The 21,332-nt window shown below is 54.5% G+C and overlaps 1 protein-coding gene across 1 annotated transcript in view; it reads left to right on the top strand.

The window, feature by feature from the left end:
* LOC111144395 (maestro heat like repeat family member 2A) overlaps window positions 1–19,228 on the top strand; it is a 43,535-nt gene extending 24,307 nt beyond the window's left edge. Inside the window, exons 23-42 of the mRNA XM_022498668.1 lie at window positions 787–909; window positions 1,877–1,956; window positions 3,600–3,708; window positions 4,510–4,605; window positions 6,604–6,708; window positions 7,808–7,931; window positions 8,551–8,669; window positions 9,494–9,646; window positions 10,044–10,198; window positions 12,087–12,246; window positions 12,325–12,518; window positions 12,844–12,981; window positions 13,449–13,563; window positions 14,682–14,828; window positions 14,946–15,128; window positions 15,641–15,796; window positions 17,267–17,398; window positions 18,043–18,145; window positions 18,392–18,457; window positions 18,938–19,228. Coding sequence (XP_022354376.1) covers window positions 787–909; window positions 1,877–1,956; window positions 3,600–3,708; window positions 4,510–4,605; window positions 6,604–6,708; window positions 7,808–7,931; window positions 8,551–8,669; window positions 9,494–9,646; window positions 10,044–10,198; window positions 12,087–12,246; window positions 12,325–12,518; window positions 12,844–12,981; window positions 13,449–13,563; window positions 14,682–14,828; window positions 14,946–15,128; window positions 15,641–15,796; window positions 17,267–17,398; window positions 18,043–18,145; window positions 18,392–18,457; window positions 18,938–19,059 — 2,580 coding nt within the window. The 3' untranslated portion in view covers window positions 19,060–19,228. The remainder of the gene's footprint in view (window positions 1–786; window positions 910–1,876; window positions 1,957–3,599; window positions 3,709–4,509; window positions 4,606–6,603; window positions 6,709–7,807; window positions 7,932–8,550; window positions 8,670–9,493; window positions 9,647–10,043; window positions 10,199–12,086; window positions 12,247–12,324; window positions 12,519–12,843; window positions 12,982–13,448; window positions 13,564–14,681; window positions 14,829–14,945; window positions 15,129–15,640; window positions 15,797–17,266; window positions 17,399–18,042; window positions 18,146–18,391; window positions 18,458–18,937) is intronic.
* Window positions 19,229–21,332: the final 2,104 nt, after the last annotated feature.

The raw sequence follows: 21,332 nt of genomic DNA on the forward strand, positions 1-21,332 counted from the left end.
GGCAGAGGGACTTGCTGCTTTATTGGAAGGGCAAGGAGGCAGAAACACAGAATAAAGCAAAAATTGTTTCATTATTGTTTTTAAAACTGTGGTCAGATACGCATACCATAAAATCCGCCATGGTAATCATGCTTCTGCGGCATTAAGGACATTCACGTTGCTGTGTGACTGTCCCCAGCAGCTGTCTGCAGAGCTCTTCATCTTGTTGGAATGGAAACCCCGCACCTGTTGACCATACGCTCCTGCCGCCCTCCCCGGCCCCTGGCAACCCACACTCCCTGTCTCTAGAATTTCAGCACTCCAGGAATCTCATGGAACTGCACTCACGCAGTATTTGCCTTTTCGTGACTGGCTTGTTTCATTTAGCATAACGTCCTCAAAGCTCATCCATGTTGTAAAAGCAGAAACAATTTTATCTCAACTTCTTCTGTCTCTGTGGCAACACACAGGGCTCGGTGTCCATGGCTGGGGAAGGTGCCCACGGACGGGCATGGCTGTCCTTCGGCACAGGTGTCAGAGGGCCGGAGGGAGGTGGTGTTTTCAGAGGGCGCCAGAGTGCTGTGCCTTGTCCAGCCCCTGGCTGGCCTCCTGGCCATATGGCAGAAGCTTGGTTAAAGGAGCTGAAGGACAGAATAGGCCTGCCATCGTTCAGATGTCTCTGAGACATCTCTGGATGTCTCTTCTTTGGCGTGGAGGGAGGGTCTCCCTGATGAGGGCTGTGGCTTGGGGTCTTTGGGGTCACTCACAACCTGCTCCAACCTTTCCCTCTTCTTGGTCTGGGAACAGGACATCTGTCTCAAAATGGCCTTCATGAAGAGTGTGGTGCAGGTCACCACCGCCATCAAAAACATCAAGGACCTGGAGGATTTTCAGTTTGCCCAGAAGATGACTCTTACGGGCATCATAATTGTAAGCTGGGTAGGGGCTTCCTTGGTGTTGGGCAGTTTTGGGGTCTAACTGCTGGCCGGCTTCTCCTTGGTCAGAGGTTTTCAGAGCTCCTCGGGTCATCTGAGGAACAAGGGGGCTGCAGGGTTCCTGAAGCCCCTCCCTGTCTCGGTTCTGCTTCGATCCGCCTGTAGGGTTCTGAGTGTGACATTTGTCTCTCTGACAAAGGATGTGATGGCCAGGAATCCGGTGGTGTCCGAAGGTGGCTGTTCAGGGCTGGGGGACAGAGGTCCACTGGGTCTGCCCCTCTGTGGCCCCTGTGTTTCTCCACAGGAGGGACCTAGGGGGCAGGTTCAGCCACAGGCAGGTCTTAAAGCTCTTTTTGCACAGAGCTTCAGTGAGTTCTAGAAAATGTCAGCTGCCTGAGGGCTAGAAGCCTTGGTGGAGGCGATGGAGGTACAGGCAGCCATTGCCCTTCAGCCCCAGACCTCCCCACCCCCTTCCAAGGTTGTGGCTCCTAGAATTGCGCCCCTGCATCGGAAGCCAACCCCGAGGGAATCGAGGTGTGGGTGGAACAGGAGGCCCCGAGGACGGAGGGAGCTTCCTGCTCCTGCTCTGGGCCAGAAGCTATCCATGTGCCACTTCACACCAGGCAGCCACAGCCCCATGAAACAGGCCTGGTTTTACACATGATGGCTCAGGCACGGGAAGCCCTTTGCCCAAGGACAAACAGCAAGGAGGCGGCAGGCCTGAGCGAAAAGCCCCCAGGCCTGTCTGGAGCCCCACTCCTTCCCACACCAGATTTTGCTGCCTCCCCTAAAATGCTAACAGCCAGGTGATCCTTTACAAGGAAGAACATTGTAGGGGGTGTCTGAACCCTGTACAGTGCCAGGCCCCGGGCACCAACCTGGGGAGTGCCGCTGCCCCCACGCTCACTGTCCTCCCCGGTGGGCTCTGGACGTTTCATTCACCGCCCTGCTGTGCCCGGCAGGCCACCATCAAGGCAGAGCCCACCGACAGCCTGGTGTCTCCTGTGCGGACCATGGCAATGGAGGCCCTCTCACACCTGAGGTGAGCTGGGCCCCTGTTCTGGCCCCAGGTGTCTCGGAGGGTGGGGCCAAAGACTGAGACCACCCCTCAGTGTTCTTTGAGGGGGAGGGTCGCCCCTACTTGGCCTCTCTGCCTCTGTAGCAGGGGCTTTGGGGGCAGCACTTGGGGCAGTGGGCTGCCCTAGGACATGGGGTCAGCTTCCACCAGGTCTTTTCCCTAATTCTCAGCAGTAGTTCAAGTTGGGCTCTTCTCCTGGGTTGGGAGGGGACTGGCTGTTCTTCAGTCCATTAGGGGGTATTTTGAGCAAGAAATCGCATAATGACTCTCAATAGGATAGCAGGGAGATGGCATCCTTTTAGTTGGGTCGGGCGGAGTCAAGGAATTTATTGATTGATACAGCGCTGATATAGTTAATACAAAGTGATATAATATCCCAGGTTTGCCTTCCTGGAGTGGTCCCTCCACTGGCAGGGAAGGGGGAAGAAGTTGCATAGCGTTAGTATTTTAACGGATTGGGTGGTCTCTGGGAATTCTGCACCCGTGGGGGCAGATGCATTATTTAGGCTCATAGCAGAAATATCTGTTGTGGTCCCTCCACCCTTCCCCCCACCCAGTGCCCTTAAGAGTCAGCGCATAGGCAGATTTTAAGTAAATTTCATGAACATCTCTTTGGAGCCTCAGAGGTAAGGCAAGTGTATACAGAAGGAATTACAGGTCAGAGCTGAGTGGTTTTGGGTGAATAAAAAGAACAAAAATCTAAGACCAGAAAAAGGGGGGGCTATTGACAAGTTACAATTTTGTCGATATGACAGAGGTGATCAGGAACGTGCTGGCATCTGCCACAAAATAGCAGGATTTGTGTAGGAGCTGGAAGCTCCCGGCAGGGCAAAATACAGCACCTCCTTGCAGGGCAGGAGTTTAAAGTTAAGTGGAATGGTGGCTCCCAATCCTGGAGGTACAACCGAGCAACTGGGGACCCGTGAAAAATACCAATACCCTGACTCCACCCCGGAACTTTCAATAAGGATCCCTGGACCCCAGATGTGGCCCTTGGCCACCTCGGAGCTTCTGTAGGTGACCTCAGTATGCACCTAGGCTTGAGAACTATTGATGACAGGATAGGAGAAGAATGAGTTGGCATGCTTCAAGCAACCAGCTACCACCCCTGAAAGTTCACTAAAGCTCAGATGGCTGGGCTCCATTTGGAATTCTTGATTTAGTAGCTCTGATGTAGGGCCAGAGAGTTTGCATTTCTAAGAAGCTCCAAGGTGGTTCTGGTCTGGCTGGTGCAGTTATCACTTGAAAACCCTTGGGCCGGGGCCAGCTTGGGAGGCAGTCTGTGGTTATGGCCAGGGAGGAGCAAGGAAAGGTTTCTGAGCAGGAGAAGGACAGGCTCAGAGCAGGCATCAAGTCGGAGAGCTAGCCTTGGGCCTCTGGGTCTCCCCATCAATCACAGACACAGTCACTGGATTCTGGTGGCTGGGTGGACCCAGGGCCCCTCCTGCTATCCTATTGAGTGGGGAAGGATGCATGCGTGCACCCCCAACCAGGGAGGCTAGCCTCTCCCTCATTCTGTGACAGCCCTCTGCACCCTGGACTGTGCAGTGGGGGTGGCACGGTCTCAACTCCCCTCTGATCTCTCCTCTTGTCACTGCTTTCCTTAGCAACCTGAAGCCATTCTACTCCACTGAGGAAAGCAATGAGCTGATGGATATCAGTATTCATTCTGTAATTTCTCTCCAACCCCCAGCAGAGGATAATGAGTCCATTCAGGTATGTCCCTCTGAGCCACCTCATTTTCTGGGTTAGGACTTGAAAGTTTACGATAACTTGGGCAGTGCTGAGAGCCCACCATCCTGAACCACCTGTGAGTGGTTAAAGGCAGCAAAGTGCAGTGGGTCTTATTAGTTAGTGTAAGGTAATGTTAGCTGCTGTAACAGCTAAACCCTAAAATTTCCATGATCTAACAAGAAGAAAGTTTATTTCTCACTCAAGTAAAGTCCAGTTGGCAGTGGGGGTGGAGATGGAGCTGCTGCTTTGGGGGAACCAGGCTGACAGAAGACTGACTATCTTCAGTGCATGGCTCAAGGTCCCTTGTGGGTACTGATATCCACCCTGGAGAGGAAGAGAAAGAATATGGAGGATTTATGAGCCATGCTGCTCACTTTCATTGGCCAGGACGTAGTCACATGGTATGCCTAGATGGAAGAGGTGCTGGGAAATGCAGTTCCTGACTGGATGGCTGTTTCCCAGCAATAATGTGGAGAAGGAGGACAGACCTTTTGTGGACAGGTAGCCATATTGGCCTTAAGGTCCTGGTCCTGGATGAGGAGTCAGAAGAACTGGACTCTGGGGGTTCAGTTTCCTCCTTTGTAAAATGGGTTCTTCTTCAGAGATTGTCTCATATGTCACATGAGACTATAGGTATGAATGACCCAGTCTGAGCAGAAGTAAAAGGGTGATTTTCAGACCACCTCATACTTCTCAACCCTGGCATGGATCATTGCAGAGTTGTGGTGGGTGGCTGTGCACACCCCCTCATTGCTGCCCGGTGCTCCCCTCTCTTGGCCATAGACCCTGTATGCGAATGCGAAGCATGCCTTGGAGCAGCTGATGGAGGGTCTTATGCAGAGGCAGCTGGACCCCAAGGGGCTGCAGGAGATGGTACACGTGAGTTCTTCGGTAGAGGGCCAGGAACTAGGGATGGCCACCCCTCTCAGAGAGCTGGCATGAGGTCCAGAGTCTGTGGAAAACAGGGGTATGTGTTAAGATTGCTTCAATAATCTTATTTTGGTAAAATTTCAGATATACTATAAAGTTGCAAGAATAGTACAAAGAACTCCTATATACCCTTCATCCAGGGTCACAGTTCTTAATAGTTTGTTCCATTTTCTTTTCCTTTCATCCTTTTCCCTTCTCTTTCTTATTTTACACACACACACTTCTTGAAGCATGGAGAGTTAGCTGCAGACATCAAGAACAAGAACACCTCACCTTCGTGTATAACAACAGTACAATGATGAAATCAGGAATTGTAATGTTGATACAATGCTATATTCTAATCTCTGGCTAATATTCAAATTTCATGAATTGTCCCAGTAGTATCCTTTATAGTGACTTTTCCCAATCCAGGATCTAAGCTGGGTTACACAGTGCATTTACTTCCACGTCTCTGTAATCTCCTTAAATCTGGAACAATTCCCCAGTCTTCTTTTATTTTCCATAATCTTGGCATTTTTGAAAGGTATGGCTAGTTGCTTTTTAATTGGGCCATTTGCTTTCTTATTATTGAGTTTTCAGAGGTTTTATGTATTCTGAATACAAGTCCTTGACAGATACGTGATTTACAAATATTTCCCCCCAGTCTGTGACTTGTGTTTCCATTGATTTCACATGTCTTTTGAAGAACAGAAGTTTTAAAATGTTGACAAAGTCTAATTTACCATTTGTTTTCTTTTATGGATCATAGTTTTGACGTTCTAAGAAATCTGTGCCTAACCTAAGGTCACAAACATTCTTTTTTAAGAGGTTGTAGTTTCAGGTTTCACAAGAAAGTCTAGGATATATTTTGAGTTAAGTTTTGTATGTGGTGTGAGGTATGGATCAAAGTTTGTTTCTTTGTTTATGTACAGACAACCAGTTGTACCAGTACCATTTATTGGAAAGACTTTTCTTCATTGAATTATCCTTGAGTCTTTGTCAAAAATCAACTGACCACGTACTTGTGGGTCTATTGCTGTCATCTCTTCTGTTTCATTGATGTTTTTGTCTATCTTTACACCAGTGTCATCCCATCTTGATTACTGTAACATTACAATAAGTCTTGTGATCAGGAGCAGATAGTATGAGTTTACTGATTTTTTTTTTTGCTTCTGTATCCTAAAAATATTCATATATTGTATTCTCCTTTTGTTTCCATTCAAAATACATTTTACTTTCTCTTCTGATGTCTTCTTCAATCCATGGGCTGTTTAGAACTTCCCAATGGTTGAAGATTTTCCAGAGATCTTCCTGTTTTTGATTCTCAACTTAAACCCAGTGTGGTCTGAGGACACACTTTGTATAATCTGAATCCTTTTAAATCAACCCAGACTTAGTTGGTTGCACAGTATGATCTATCTTGGAGAGTGTTCTGTGTGCATGTGTGTACTGTGTTGGATGGAGTGTTCATAAGTATCAGGCCAAGTTGGTTGGTAGCGCTGTTCAAATTTTCCCTGTCCTTCCTGATTTTCTGTCTTCTTCCGTGAGTTTCTAAAAAAGAGGTACTGAAATCTCTGACTCTTGCTGTGGATTTGTTTCTTTCTTCTTCAGTTGTAGTAGTTTTGCTTCATGTGTTGTTAAGCTCTGTTACTGTGCACATGAACATCTAGGCCCTGGAGTGCAAGGCAGGCTATGCTCTTGGACTTTGACCTGCAGGCAAACATTTGGAGTAGGGCCAAAGACAGCAGCCAGGTGCCATCTTGGTGAGAATAGTGGGGATACCCTTTCTGCCCACAGCTTCATGTTCCTCATGAGGGTTCCTGGAATGAGAATCAGAAGTGTCCAGAGCCACCCAACACCCCTGAAAGTCAGACTTTGAGTGGAGAGATCAGGCGGCCAATAGTTGGCCAGGAAAGTCTGGCCTTGGGGTTTTAACTGTCCCTTCTGTGTTCTGGGCTCTACCCATAGCTTCTGGAAAAGTGGATTTTGTCGGAGAAAGAAGCGGAGCGGGAGAAGGCTATGAACCTCCATCTTCATCTCATGCAGATCTACGTGCAAAGCATCGGTGTCTGTGTGAGTCCCTGAGCCCCTGATCCCCCAGCCTGTGGCTCTGGCACCCACAAAAAAGTTTCTGTCTCTATTTATGAGAAGAGGGAACTCTTCTGAAATCAAGTTCTGCTCCCTGAAGGTCCCTTGGAAAGAGGCTCTCTCATTTGGGAATGATAGAGGAGGCCCCATGAGGAGCTAGCCCTGAGCTCTGGGTTGCAAGAGGGGGGTGGGCCGTGGCTCAGCATGGATCCAAGTCTGGTGGGGCCTGAGGCTCATTCAGCAGTGAAGGCCCTGTTTAAGAAGAAGAACACACACTTATGAATATCCCATTGGTTACGAAAGTGACTATCTACTCAGTAAACCACTACGAAATTACAAGTTCTACAAAGTTTGGCAAGTGCCGTAAACATCACGAAACTTGGAAAAGCAATGAGGTGTTTTTGTTGATTAACTCTCTGACCTGGCTCAATGAGACATCTCTTGCTACCTTTGTTGGCCTCATGCTTTTTGATGGCTTGGCTTTCAGTGATGGCATGGGGAGGATGGGGTCCCTGGGGCATGAGGCCTGGGGTCTGGGGATGGCCTCGGGTCAGGGGACTGGTGCATGGTGAGAACAAGATGAGGCACACCCCTGGTGGTCTGGGGGCACCATTCAGGTGGAGGTCTGAGCCCCGCAAAGCGAGGCCAGGCCCTAGACTCATGCTAGGTTTGGGGCCAAACACTGTGCTGAAGGCATGTCTGGATTCTCTTGAATGATTCTCCACATCTCCTGGAAGAGGAAGCACTGTGATTTTCTCCCCTTTACAGATGAGGAGCATGAGGGTGCGAGACTCAGAACCCTGCCTGGGTAACAGAGCTAGTGAGCGGGGGAGGTCAGATTCAAACCCAGGGCTCAGTTACAGGAACAAGGCAGGTGTGCTGATACGGAACCTGGGCCTGCAGCCAGAGGGCCAAGTCCTGAGCCAGACTCCCTGGATCCTGGCTGCTGAGCCTCCAGGGGCCCCACTGGGGTGTTTTCCAGCAGGGCTCACTCTCTCCGGCTGCCAGTGACGCTGCCCCTGGGCAGTACCAGGTGTGTGTGAGTGGACACAGAATGTGAGCCTTGAAGTCTCCTGTCCCTCAGATCCCCCTGAAGCTGGGGCAGTTTGGCATGCTGGTTGGACTCATCGCCCCTTGTACCTGTGACTCTCACAGAAGAACCCGCATGGCCTCCATGAGTGTCCTGGCCAGCCTGCTGGATCTTCATGGTATGGGGAGGGTGAGAAATCAGGACATTGAGGTTGAGGGGGAGGTCTGACAGCAGGGGTGTCAGCGTGGGACTATCCTGGGGGGAGCATGGCCTCTCTGTGTAGACAAACAAGGGTGATCAGTAGAGATGGTGGAGAGGGTGCAGAGCTCACTCAGAAACCATGGAAGTTTCTGGAAGGAGAGGCTCACTGGTTTGGCACAACTCACTGAGGGCTTGTCATGTGTACTAAGGGACATCACTGGGAAAAGATCAGCTCACAGATACCAAGAACACAGCAGAAGTGGCCAGAGATGAGCTGAGAGGAGAATGCAGGATGGTAACCTTCAAAGGGGGAGACCTCGCCTCTGGCTTGGTGGCTGGTGGCTTCCTGGAAAGCAGGCATCTGAGCTGTGTGTAGAGGTGGTTTGGAGGGAAAGGACAATGAGAGCAAAGACAAGAAGGGATGGAATGTCCAAAAACTGAAGTGTGGTTCAGGCCTGCGGAGTCAGGTAGCCCTGTGGGCCAGGCCAGGAGGCCACCCCAATGTGGCCTGTGGATGGGCCCTTTGTCCTTCTGATCTAAAATTATATTTTAGATCTAATGTCTAAATCTAGTGTCTAAAATTATATTCCCAACAGCAAGCCAGACCTGCTCCTCATGGGGCCCTTCCAAGGAGCTGGAGCTTGCAAAATGTAAGGAGGATCTCCAGAGCTTGGATGTGGAGAAGATTTTCAGTGCATCTTCTAGGATTGCCAAGGTGATGAGCTGGGAAGGGCGGGGTGGGCTCCTGGGCTGGACTCTGGCGCCTGGACCATCTCTGGGGCATGGGACTTTGCTCATTCTGGCCAGGCAGCCTTCCTTTTCCTCCGGAGGTCACAGCCCCCGTGGATTTTGGTCCAATTCATGCCCTCTGTACCTAAATGACTTACAATATGAAAGACCCCTACCGTGGTGCCTGGCATATAGTAGGTACTTAATAGGCCCCGCCTACCACTGGGGGAGGAGGGGCCCAGAGGGAATTAAACACAGAGCCTCGCACAGATACCACACACGGGCACACTAAGGGCTGAATGCCCAGAGCCACCCAAACTCAGCAGAGGGGCTGAGTGACTTCTGCTTCGGGGATGGGGTGGGCGCAGAGACAGCTTTCTGAAGCAGGGGGCTTATGGGTGGTGGGAGGATGCTTCAGGGTGATTGGCTCAGGGCGCACCCCGAGTGAGGGCTGCAGGGCGGTAGAGACAGGATGGGGAACGTTTGGAGGGAGCTTCCTGAGCAGGGTTCAGCGGGGTGGGCGGTGCCAGGGGAGAGAGGGGCAGGAGAGTTTGGAGGCACATGCCAGAAGCCTTGGAAAGCCAAGCTGAGCTCTGAGTCTTTGAGGTAGAGGAGTGACGTCCCGAGAAGTCTGGCGATTGGGCTGGTGAGATGCTGGGCAAGGATGCGGGGAGGAAGCCCCTGCAGTGGTCTGAGAGACAATGGAGGCCTGGGCTAGGCCGTGGTGTCAGGCAGAAGAGCGGGGGGATGTCAGCGGTGACGGGCTGGGGCAAAGAACTGGATCCCAGCAGTGGTCTGCTCTGGTCCTAGGTGGCTTGCATGCAATTTAACTGCGATGAGGTGGTCTCACTCATCCAGAAGCTCTGTGACAACATTGGGGCCATGGACCTACAGCACGATAAGGCCTCCGTCACCTGGATAGGCACCTTCCTTCAGATGCGGGCCAAGGAGCTGGAGGACAAGGTGGCAGAGCCGTGGCTGGGCCACTTAGGGCATGGAGCTGTCCAGTATACCCAGGCTAGAGGGACAAGCAAGGGCTCAGCACCCTTGCTAAGAAGGGCTTCCTAAACCCTTGCTTGTTTGGAGGAAGAAGTGGAGTTCTAAAAGGAGAAAGAAACATGGGAGGTGGCCCAGTTAGTAAGTGGACAGTGGACTAGAGGCCTGTGGCCATTTTCCTGGAACGTACTTCCTCCCACACAGAAAACCTGATCAAATCTAGGAACAGACCAAAGGATGCGCTGGGGATCTGGCCTCGCCATCACTCAGTTGGGCAAGAGTCCCCAGAGGTGGGGTGTGCAGGGTGCGAGAGCAGCAGGCCATGGGCGTCTAGGCTGTGCCGGTGATGCCCGCCCCTCCCCAGGTGGCCGAGATCCTGGGTGCCGTCTTGGTCCAGCTGCCCGTGGTGGATCACCTGGAGGTGCGGCGCCCCCTCATCGAGGGCACCCTCCTGCTGGCGCACTACCACCAGGAGACCGTCCTCACAGCGCTCCTGAGGCAGCCCCTGCCCATGGAGAGGTGGGTGCCCTGTCCAGGGAGCCACGTTCCCCTTCGCACCCCAGACCAGGCCCACCTCACCACCACGGATATGTCCCGGAGGACGGGGCCCTCGAGCAGCACCGGGAACAAACCGGGGCTAGGCCTGACCCCGTCCCTGCAGCTCCTGTTGGGGATGTACGGCCTCGGGGAACCATGGACCGGCAGCCCCAGCGTCACATTTCCGTCCTCGGGAGCTGGAGTCAGATCCTGTGGCTTCTCACATGTCCTGGTCACCCCCTTAGGACTCTACCCACAGCAGCCCTTCCATTCCCTGCAGAGGACAGATCTCTGGGCCCCCTCCAAGTTTGGGCTTCCTCAGGACACACCGAGAACATGGTCACCAAGGCTTGAGCAGGCCTCTGGACAAGCTCCACTCTGTCCCTCTTCCCTTCCGCATGCGGCCCTGAGAGGGGAAGTCCAGGTGCCCCTCAGGTGGCCTCCCGTTAAAGCACCCCACCCCACCCCCTGCTTCTTGGGGTGATCTGCAGACTGCTGAGTCCTTGGGTCTCTGTCACCATGTCACACAGGCAGTCCGTGGGACCTCACTGGCCTGGGGGAGTGTATTTGGGATGGTGCCAGGACTCCCTGGGGAGGGCACAGAGAGGGGTGGGCAGCTGTCCCCAGGTCAGCTGAGGCTGCAGAGCAAAGGAAAAGCCTTGAGACTGTTGGGGGAGGGAGGCAGACCTCACTCAGCGTGATGTGACACGAGCAGAGAGGCCGCAGGTCAGGAACCTCGAGGGCTGCTCCGTGTGAAATGCAGGCCTGGCTCTGCTTTCTCATCAGAAGGGAGGACAGTGTGGATTGCTTGATTTGTGGGGGGGGGGGTTTAGTGGCTTTCAGAGCGATGCCGGGGTGGGGGACAGAGTGCTGCGTGGCCTCCGTCAGGCTGGTGGTCTTGGTGGCCGGGTGGCGCTGGCTGTCACTGCATTTGTTAGCTCCCACTGCGTAACACATTGACTTGAGCTTGGGGGCTCAGAGCAAGCCCTGTCCTCACCTGACAGCATCTGTGGCCGGGGGTCTGTGGCCAGGGCCCTGGGGACGGTGGTCCTGGGGCCTTGGCTTCCCCAGGCTCCCGTGGTTGTTTCTTGCTGTTGCAGGCTGAGGTCCTGCTTTCTTGTTTCCTTACACCCCGATGGCTTCTTTATGAGAAGTGGTTGCTGGTGAGCTCACGGGCCCACCTTCCATTCGGTTCCTGCCAGCAGGTGCCCCCCGCGTGTCCCCCCCCAACAAACTCTCCTCCCCGCTCTTGTGCATTTGGTTTTGTGGATTTGCAGAGGCTGGACACTCCTGTCCTTGCTTGATTTGATCTCGGTGGACTTGGGTCTTTGGCCCCTCAGGCCCCCCAGCGCCCCACTCCCCTGTACCTATGCATGTGGGGCTCATGAGGTCACTGTCCCTCAGACTGTCCCTTCTCAGCAGAGCCACGGGCCTGGGCTTGGGGATGGGGGTGCCACTTCAAATTGCCCTCTGGCCCCTCTGCAGGACCCCCTTCCTCTTCTGTGGGCCACGGAGCTGAAAGCACCTTCCTCAAGGGTGTATTGGGAGGGGGAGGGGCTGATTAGGACCAGCGGGACGAACTGGGTAGTTGGCAGCTGTTGCTGGATGTATATATGAAGGCTTCACATAGGAGGCCGGGTGGGGACATCTGAGGTCACCCAGCAGTGGGGCTGCAGGGTCCGAGGGTGCCGGGGCAGAGGAAGGGAACTGAGCGTGGAGTCACAGACCTGGGCCATGACCTACGCCTCCCTGAGGTTCAGGCACCAGAGTCTAACCCCTATGCAGAGGGCTGCCTGGGGGGCCAAAGAGGCTCTTACCTGCCAGGACCCAAGGCGGAGTCCCACAGTCCTTGTCTCCTGTCTTTGGTTAGCCACCTGACGGAGGTGTGGCTGGCTGTGGCCGAGAACGTGCCCTTCTCCCGGACGATGCTCCATGGGCTGATGGGCCGGCTGCAGGCGAGATTCACCCCCAGGGCTAACCCCACGTCCAAGGCGGACATCTGGCGCTTGGCCGCAGTGGACCCGCTGATGGTGAGTCACAGGGGCAGACCCCAGAGCCCCTCGGGGGCTCCGAGGAGAAGCCCTGACACCTTGACCTTCTCTCTGCAGACCCTGTGCGCCATCCACCTCCTGATCCAGAAGATGGACGTGGACGACAAGCTCCTGGATCTCTTCCCAGACCTTGTCTACACCCTCCTGCTGCAGCTCAGCAGCAGCCAGGGGCCAGAGGCTGCATCGCCTGTCCTGAAGACGTGGAGACTGGTCCATACGGGGACGCTGCCCGAAGAGATCAACCTGCACAGGTGCTCTCAGGGGGAGGGGGCGTGGGGTGCAGGGCAGTGGGCCTGCCTCTGTGAAGTCAAGGATCCCGAGAGTCACCTCTACCAAGAGGCCTTGTGGTCTTCTCCTGGTGGAGAGAAGTTTCTGGAAACAGATCTTACAACCCTCCCTCCCATGAGCCCAACACAGTGTGGTTTTCATTGTTTGCAGACCCACTCTCTCACGTGATTGCCCTTATCTCCTTGAGCTGGGCCCAAGAGGCGCGGGGACCCCCGTTCCTCTGACCTGGGTGCAGTGTTTGCCCTCCACGGGGCAGCTTCGTCGGGCTAGCGTCCCACCTTCTTCCAGGATCACGATCAAGTGCATGCAGCTGTTGTTCAGAAGACTCAGCAGTGAGCAGCTGGTCCACAGCCTGGAGGAGCAGGGTGTGTGGGCCCTCCTGCAGAGCAGCTCCACGTTCCTACAAGGCGTGGGCCTGCTGGCCAGGTGGGCACCCGGCCTCCCAGGCCTGGGCCGCGGGACTCACAGGGCCACCGTCTTCTTGCTGGAAGGTCTAGATTAGAGTGGAATGCTGGCTTCTGAGGGATTGCCAAGTTGACCCATGTTCCAGACTCTGGGATGGCAGCATGTAGGGCGAAGGAATCTTTGCTCCAAGACAGGAGACGTGAGGTCCGAGGCAGGGTAGAGCTCCCTCAAGGCCACACCAGGCTTCCAAGCTGGGCCAGAGCGAGAGCTACTTCCTGGGGCCTGGTCACTCCTGAGTGGGTCCCTTTGTATAAAAAAAAATCATGAAAAGTTGGTACTCTAGCGACATCCTGACCAAACCTCCCCTGGCGAGGAGGGGAGGCTCGGAGAGGTTAAAGGATGTGTCCCTGGGTGTGCACCCCCAGAACAGCTATGCAGGGCAGCGGCTGAGAGGACCTCCCCGCCCCTTGGCTGCATTCCCCCTGCAGGGGGTGCCTGCGGAGCGTGGAGGGGTATAGGCAGCGGCTGGCGGAGCTGGTGCTCAGAGGCATGGACTCGGATGTCCTTAGCTGTCGCGTCAGCAGCACTGCATTCTGTGTGGAGGTGAGGCTCGGGGCATGGAGGGCCGGGCGAGCTGGGGTGGGGGCTGCTGCTTCCCCCAACTCCCTACCCTGGCTCCTCTCAGGGAAAGGAGCCCAGGCTCTGAGGGGCATCTGAGACAAGGGGCAGGCGACTGTCCAACCCCCACCAGGGACATGGGTGAGTCAGGGTGTGCACTGTGGGGAAAGGGGTCCTGAGACCTGGGGTGCACAGCAAAGAGGGGTGTGCTGTGCTGAGTGCTGGCATCACCCAGGGGCCCAGAGGAGGGCACCTTGGCTCTTGCTGGGGTCGATGGTGCTGGGGAAGGTCTTATAGGAAGGGCTTGAGGGGCTGACGAGGTTTTGCCAGGCAGGAAAGCCAGGAAGGGGGGTGACGTCCCCTGGGCCCCAGCGGCCCTCCCAAGCAACTGAGGCTCTTACAGGGTCCTGAGGAACTTGGCCAGAAAACTTTCAGGAAAACTTGTGTTGGCTGCATGATTCCCAATAGGGCTTAGGAGCCAACATCCTCCTAGTATGGGGTCAGCAAACATTTTCTGTAAAGGGGGCCATTTTGGGGCCACCAATTTGGTGTTTAGCTTTCTTTAGGTTTATTTAAAATGTGCTTACTTGTGCACATGCACACACACACACACACACACATGCGTGCCAGAGATGTCCCCCTTGGCCTGAGGTCCTGACACCTTGAGAGCTGGGTTGGCTGTGACTCTCTGGGTCCCTGAGGAATGAAGTTCGTGCTGCTGCTGGGACCCAGGGGCCCGGGCTCTGGCTTGTGAGAGCTGCTCTGTCAGGTCAACCGAACAAATGTATTCCTATAGGTCACACTGCTGAGGCTTTCCCCACATATTTCCTTAGGGAGCCTCGCCACAGCCCTGTGAGGCAGGCTCTGGTGTCAGCCCCTTCTCACGGGTGGGGAGGCTGAGCTCAGAGGGGTTCTAAGCGACTGGCCAGGGGCCTCCGCTGGCAGGCAGGAGGAGCGGGGGGTTGGTCCTGGGCAGCTGGGGCTCCGGGTCCTCTCCTATTCACAGACACTGCTCTGTGCATTGGATCTAGTCCCACATCCTGTCTTGTGGCTGAGAAAGGGGCCCACAGGGGGCACAGCGGTCACAAAGTTCTCTTTTCTAGTTCATGAGTGACCCGGTTCTGTACCAGGAGAAGCTGCTGAAACCCACAGTGTTGATGCTAGAGAAGGGCGTGGACCAGGAGGACGAGGCTCTGAGGGTGCTCTCTCTGCGTGCCCTCGGCAACATGGCCCTTGGTGCCCCCAAGAAGGTGCTGCTCCCGACCCCGAGCCCAGGGACCCGGCGTGCAGGGTCTGGTGGGCTGAGGGTCTGGGGTTGACGAACCAGGCAGGAACTAAAGCTCCTCGCCATCCCCCCATCCCCCCAGGTGAGGCAGTACCGGAAGCTTTTGCTGGAGAAATGTCTGGACTCCTTGCGGGAGCCTGTGAACTCCAGCGTGGCCTCCGAGGGCATGGAGGCCCTGGCCAAGATCCTGGCTGAGCTCCGAGAGGGGGACCTGGGGTCCTCGTTCGGCATCATCTGCGAGCAGTGCAGGGTCTTCTTTGACAACGTGAGTCTAGACGATCACCTAGCTAGCCCCTGGCCCTCCGGGTGTCGGGGGGGGTTCCCCAAATGCCTCCTCAGTCAACAGCTGAGCCCTTCTCCTGTGGGACAGAAGGGGCTGCAGCTCTGCCTGCGCCCACACATCCATTAGCTGATGGTGGGATCTTGTGAAAGACACCAGAAACCCTTGCTCTAGGACTCATGGGACCCCTCCCCTCCTGTTAGGGTGTGGGCTTCTCCCCAGAATTCCTTGCAGCCTGTAGATGCTCTTTGGGCCCCTGCTGGGTGGCGGTGTGCTCTCACATCTGACACAGCCCTCCTCTGGGCAAGACTAGGTCACAGGCCCCAGGACGGCGCCCGGTCCCAAGAGCTCTGCAGGTGAGCCTCCATCCTGGTGGAATGTCCCAGAAGCCTTTGCAGGGGCCAAGGCGGCTGGAAGGGTCCACAGAGAGCGTCTGGGGCTTTGCTGGGCTTCTTGCTTCCCGAATTTTAGGACTTGCTTGTGCATCTCGGCCACAGGAGAGCGAACTGCTGCGTTTGAAAGCCTTCATCCTGTTCGGGAAGCTGGCGAAGGTGGTCAGGATTTCCAAGAAGCACTTCTTCAAGGAGGAGGTGAAGAAAGCTTGGATCACCCTCATGCTGCACTGCCAGGACCCCTGCTCGGATGCAGCCCAGGTCAGACACACCCTCCTCTCTGTGTCCCAAAGTGTGGGGACCTCTGGCCCCCAAAGGAGAATGTGCGAGGGGGTCTCTCCCCTGCCTCTCTCCATCAACCCCTTTCCTCATGCCAGCCTGGGGAGCGGGCCGTTCAGATGACCCGTAGACTAGCTTACAGAGGTGTCTCCGCTCGGTAGGGGCACATGGCGTAGCTTTCTTCTCCAATGGCTGCCTGCCAGCATCCTCTGCCCCATCTCCCTTCTCTTCCAGTGGATTCTACAGCTTGCTATCCTGTGATGACTCACACCCTTAAAACACACACTTAAAACTCACCTTAAATCCCTCCTCAGTGGCTCCCTGTGGGGCAGGCCAGAGCTGGGGCTACTGGGGGCAAGTGAGGGGAGGGGTGCCTGCCCTGGCCCTGCACACGGAGGTTCTCCTCCCTATGGAGGCCCAGCTCCCCTGCTGCTTCAAGCTCCTCCCACAGCTCCCGCCTGTGTGATGGCTGCCCCTTACCCCCTGCAGGCTCCTGACCCTCACCTCTGTCTTCTCTCTCCCCACCTTCCTGTGTGGACTGGGGAGGAGCGGGGAGAGGGCCGAGCCGAGGGCTTTTTCTTCCATCTCCCAGTGAGCTGCGGTGTACCCAGCTGCTCATGCTCAACTAACACCTTGGCCTCCGGTTCTGGGGTCCCAAGAATCCGGTGGGAGTCCACGCAGGGCAGGGTGGCGTAGTGGCACCCGTAGGTCGGGGATGGCATCACTCCCCACTCCTGCTCTGCCTCCGGGATCCTGATAACGCAGGCCACCTCCTGTCACCTCTCAGGGGTGCTTTCCTCACAAATCCATCACCGGCTCACACTGTTGTGAGTTGTCGCAGCAACCGTCCTGTGGGGGGCGTGCTTCCGGGAAGGCGCACTTAGGAAGGGGAGCGGAGTGTTTAAGGAAGGAACAGCCAAGAGGGCCGGAGCAGGGGGACCATGTGGCCTGGTCCCAGCCACACTGCTGCCACTCCTGTCCCTGGGGAATAGATAGCCCGGCCTCCCCCTGCCCCCCAGTCTCCTGTGGCCCATCCCCACTGGAGGCTGAGGCCAGAGGCCAGGGGCCTGGTTGCTGCAGTGCTCAGAGAGGGTCTGGGGCTGAGAAAGCTCACCCTGGTGCTACCGGTCCCTGCCAGGCTCCTGACCCCAGTGTCCTGGAGGGGCAGGTCCCAGGCTGGGCTGCTGAGGGCATGAAGGTGCTGGCTGAGGAGGCAAGTGGGCTGCATCTGCCTCTAGGGCTTTTTCCCTAAATGCACACCAGCCACTGTATAGGGTGGCAGGGCTCCGGCCCCAGGTCCCCTTCTGTGGCCTCCTGAGGCTTTTCCGGGGCTGCCCACTGGCCTATTGGTGGAACGTCAGCCCTGTCATCCACCGCCCCACCCCCAGACCATGGGAGTCTCCTTGGTCTGCCTGACACCCTTCCTCCATCCTCTGCCTGGTGTCTCTCCAGGCCTGTATGGCCACCATGTTTCAGTGTGTGCACTTCTGGGGCTGGAAGGCCCTGGAAAGCAGCTCGGGCCACAGGGACAGCAGTGAGGCTGATGGGATGACTGTTTTCCAGACAACGCTGTGCTCCATCCTGGTGAGGAAGCTGAGGGCCATGGGTCTGTTGGAGGTTGGGCGCCCTGGGGCTTGGGGCTTAGGGTCACAGCTGCCGCAGACTTCTGTCCTGTGAGCCTGTGCTCACCTCACGGATATGAAACGTCAAGACCAGCACTGTCCAACAGAGGCAGAATGCAAGCCACATATCCATACATTTTCTGGTAGCTATGTTAAGAAAAATGAAAGAGGTGAAACCAAATTGAATAATAGATTTTATTTAACCCAGTGGATCCAAACCATTGTCATTTCAACATGTAGTCAATGTATAAAGTATTAATGTGATATTTTACACTTTTGAGTTACTGTCATCAAAATGCAGGAAGCTCTTCATATTTAATTCAGACTGGTCACATTTCAAGTGTCCAAGGGCCATATGTGGCCAGCGGCCATGGTAGTGGACAACCGCTCCATTTGTAGACAATATCGTCTCTTCTCTGGGCCAGACAGAATGTAACAGAGGTCCAAAGGTCCTTATGTGGTCCAGCTGCTAGTCTGCAGTGTGATGCTGGGGTGGGCACTTGCCTTCTCTGGGCAGACCCTTGCACATCAGACAGATGGGAACACACTTAGATGATCTCTAGGATCTCATCCTCCCTGGTTCTGTTCATCCCTCGTCTTTTGCAGACTCAGAAAAAGCCTGCCGTGCTCTATAACTTCTTACTAGAAACAATGACCTACATTAATAGTAACTTGCCACGGATCAGAATTTCTGCCTGCAACCTGGCAGGTGGGTGAGCGTGTCTCCTGATGTGGGAGGGGCATTGAGGGCCAGACCTGAGCCAGGGAGCAGGGTAGGGGACAGACTCTGGTGGAAGTCCCCTTCTCTGTGTCCTCTCCCACTTAGCTTCACACCTGCCTGTTTCTCTATTGAGCATCTTCAGCGGAGTCCTAAACAGTTATCTCAAAAGGCAAAACAGACTCTCTTGCTGACCCAGTATTTGCGTGATGAGCATTTTGCTGACTCTCGTTTTAGGAATTATTATGAAGCAGATGTCTGCACACCATCTGAGAAAACTGGACTTCCCAGCATTAAGGAATTGTAAGTAATAGAGACTCAATCATACTGAGTGCACTAACCTCATTTGGGGAGCTTAGAGAAGAGCCAGCCAACCCTTCCCTTGTATAATCAGGGCACAGAGGGCTGCGTGAGCCTGCAGAGGGCTTTCCAGGAAGACAACAAGTTGGGCGTGGAGTCCTTTCGTGACTTCTGCCTGCCTCCCCATTACAAATATTTACGAAATGTTTCCATCCTGACTCCTTCAACTGATTCATGGGGCGCCCAGGTTCTGTGGGTGATCTTTCTGTCCCTGGTGGAGAAGCAGCCGAAGGCTCAGATGGGGGATATGTGTGCAGGCACAGCTCCACCTGCCGTCGTCTGGCTGCAAACACAGTGGTTCCCCTTCTGTAGCCCGCATGAGCCCCATACTGTACAGGAGGTCTGGTTGGGGGGTGGCTTCTACCAGCTCGGGGGCCCAGCCTCACCGGTTCCTGATTCTCTCCTGTCTGTGCTCACTCTCAGCTCTCCAGGAGCTACAGCTTGACTCGGACCCTGAGGTCCACAGGGCAGCCCTGGAGACTCTCAAAATCTTGGATACGTGTAGCCAGCAGCCGCTTTTGTCTTCCCCTGGAGGATTTTGCTAGATGGTTCGAATGTAAAAAATGTAAACTGCTCCCTCGGAGTGACAAACCACAGCCGGACCGCAGCGAGGCAAAACATTTTTAATTTAGTTTGTTAAGAAAAACATCGTTCTAAAATAGTCAGCGTCCCTTTTTTCCCTCCCCTTGAAATAAACCTCCATTACCGTTGGGAGTGCAGATTTCTGATTGTAAGATGACAACATCTCAGAGCCAAGGCAGCAGGGCAGAGGGAGAATTTAGTCCCCACGATTCCCCGGAGTGTGCAAGTGTCTGAATCCAGTCTGAAAGCCAGGCAGCGAGGGGAGGCAGGCTGCTGTCCAGCCTCTGCCCCGTCAGGACCTGACCCTTGAAGGGAAAAGAGGCATCTGTGCAGGGACCACGATAGGCAGCCAATTAAGGAGGGCTGCAGTCAGTGCAGAGGTGTGGGGAGCGGCCACCAGCCTGGGGACGATGGGGGGTGTCTTGGGGAAGTGACACTGCATCAGGCCTGCCCTCACTCTTCCCACAATGGGGCCTGGCAGGACAGGCTGGGACAGGGACCCAGCAGAGCCCGGAACAGAACTTGGCTGAGTCTCAAAAAGGAGAAATGATCGCCACATTCAAGAAAGAGGCAGGGAAGAGGGGAGGCGAGCAGGGGAACGTTTCGGGACGCTCAGGCCAGCAGCAGAGTCGTCTGCAATTGTCTCCTGAGCAGTAAGAGTGGGACTGCGGGATGTTCCACGATGACCGCCCAGGGCAGTCACGACCCTGGGCCCCCTGGCAGGAGAGGGCTGTGGGTCAGGGCAAAGAACCATCCGTGGGTGCAAGGCTTCCTGGACAGTGGTTTTCCAGTTGTTTGGTAGCTCCCGTGGGATAGATTGCGACAGTGTTTCCTGCCAAGTGCTGAGAAGCTCTCACTGCTGACAGACCCAAAGGCCACCGATTCGGGCATGTCACTTGGGGCAGGCGTGGAGGAAAGAGCTTTGGTGGCATACAACCAGGCTTTATCCCCTTCGTGCCTGTGCAGAACATCTCTAGAGGGTTTGTGGACCTAAATTTGAAAAGCAAAGATGCAAGACGGAAGAGTATTTTTAATCTTGAGACTAGGTTTTCTCTAAAAAGTTAACAGCAGATGCCAGAAAAAAATAAAGGGTTAGGCTATCTGACTGTTAAAATGTAACTTCTTTACAGTAAGGTGCCACTTAGTTAAATGACACATCACAGACGGAAGAAATTACTTGCAATTTATTCCAGACCGGATTGGTTTGTATAATTGAACTGGCAACCAGGACATACCCAGATTAGTAAGAAACAAAGTAAATGAAAAGCCAGTTTCCCAGAAACGCAAACTGCCATTCGTTTCACAAACCAACCTCCCCCCCACCCCCGAGTGGCGCCCACTGGTGGCAGTAATGGGACCTCTTCTATTACCAGACTGCACACTGGAATAGCCATTTGGGAAAGCCATTTGGCAAAATTAGGAGTTGAAGACACCTATCCACAACCAGCTCACGTCTAGATGTATGCCACAGTTAAGCTCACGCATGCACTCGAGGATTGCGGCTGCACACGTCCTTAGCAGCAGACACCCAGCGGGAGCGCAGAGGAAACCAGCTACCTAGAATCTTGATATGTGATACCAGCACCCATCAGCTCCTGGCAAGCACTAACACCTTTTGGTGAAGCCAAGATGTGGAATACGTGTAGTACTAAACTGGGCATGTTAAAAATACCCACCATCCCACATATAGTCTATGGCATCCTTTATTGGCAGATCCTATCGATTACCCAAGACCCGTGCCTGAGCTCTTCTAGCTTGCCTTCTCCTGCTAGGTGACCCTGCTATTCCAGCCTCTCCAGCAGCGAGGGCCTGGCTGGGCCAGAGAAAAGTAGCACAGGCCTGCTGGGTAGGAGGCAGGTGGTGTGGTGGGGGGTTGTGGGGCAGTGGCGGTGTGAGCAAATGCTTCGTCGGGGACGCCGTGTGGTTGCAAGGTTTGGGACCATCCCAGGACTATCTGAATACAGCACGTTTTCAGCTAAAAACATTAAGATGTTAGGAATTACTTTTCAGGGATGAGCTAATGCTTTAATTTGCTACCTGCTAACGTGGAAGAGACCAGGTCCCTAGTTCTGAATTTAAACCTTAAACCCTCATATCCAGGGCGGACATGGGTTTTAGAGCAAACAAGGTTCTCTAACGACTGGGAATGGAGAGCTTTCTAAGGATGTGTGTGCATTTTAAAAAGAACACACAAGAAAAATAAGCCTATAAAGGATCACATGAAAAATTTTAATTG

Source organism: Enhydra lutris, unplaced genomic scaffold (genome assembly GCF_002288905.1).
Source record: "Enhydra lutris kenyoni isolate GAN:26980312 unplaced genomic scaffold, ASM228890v2 scaffoldscaffold1, whole genome shotgun sequence".
Taxonomy (NCBI): domain Eukaryota; kingdom Metazoa; phylum Chordata; class Mammalia; order Carnivora; family Mustelidae; genus Enhydra; species Enhydra lutris.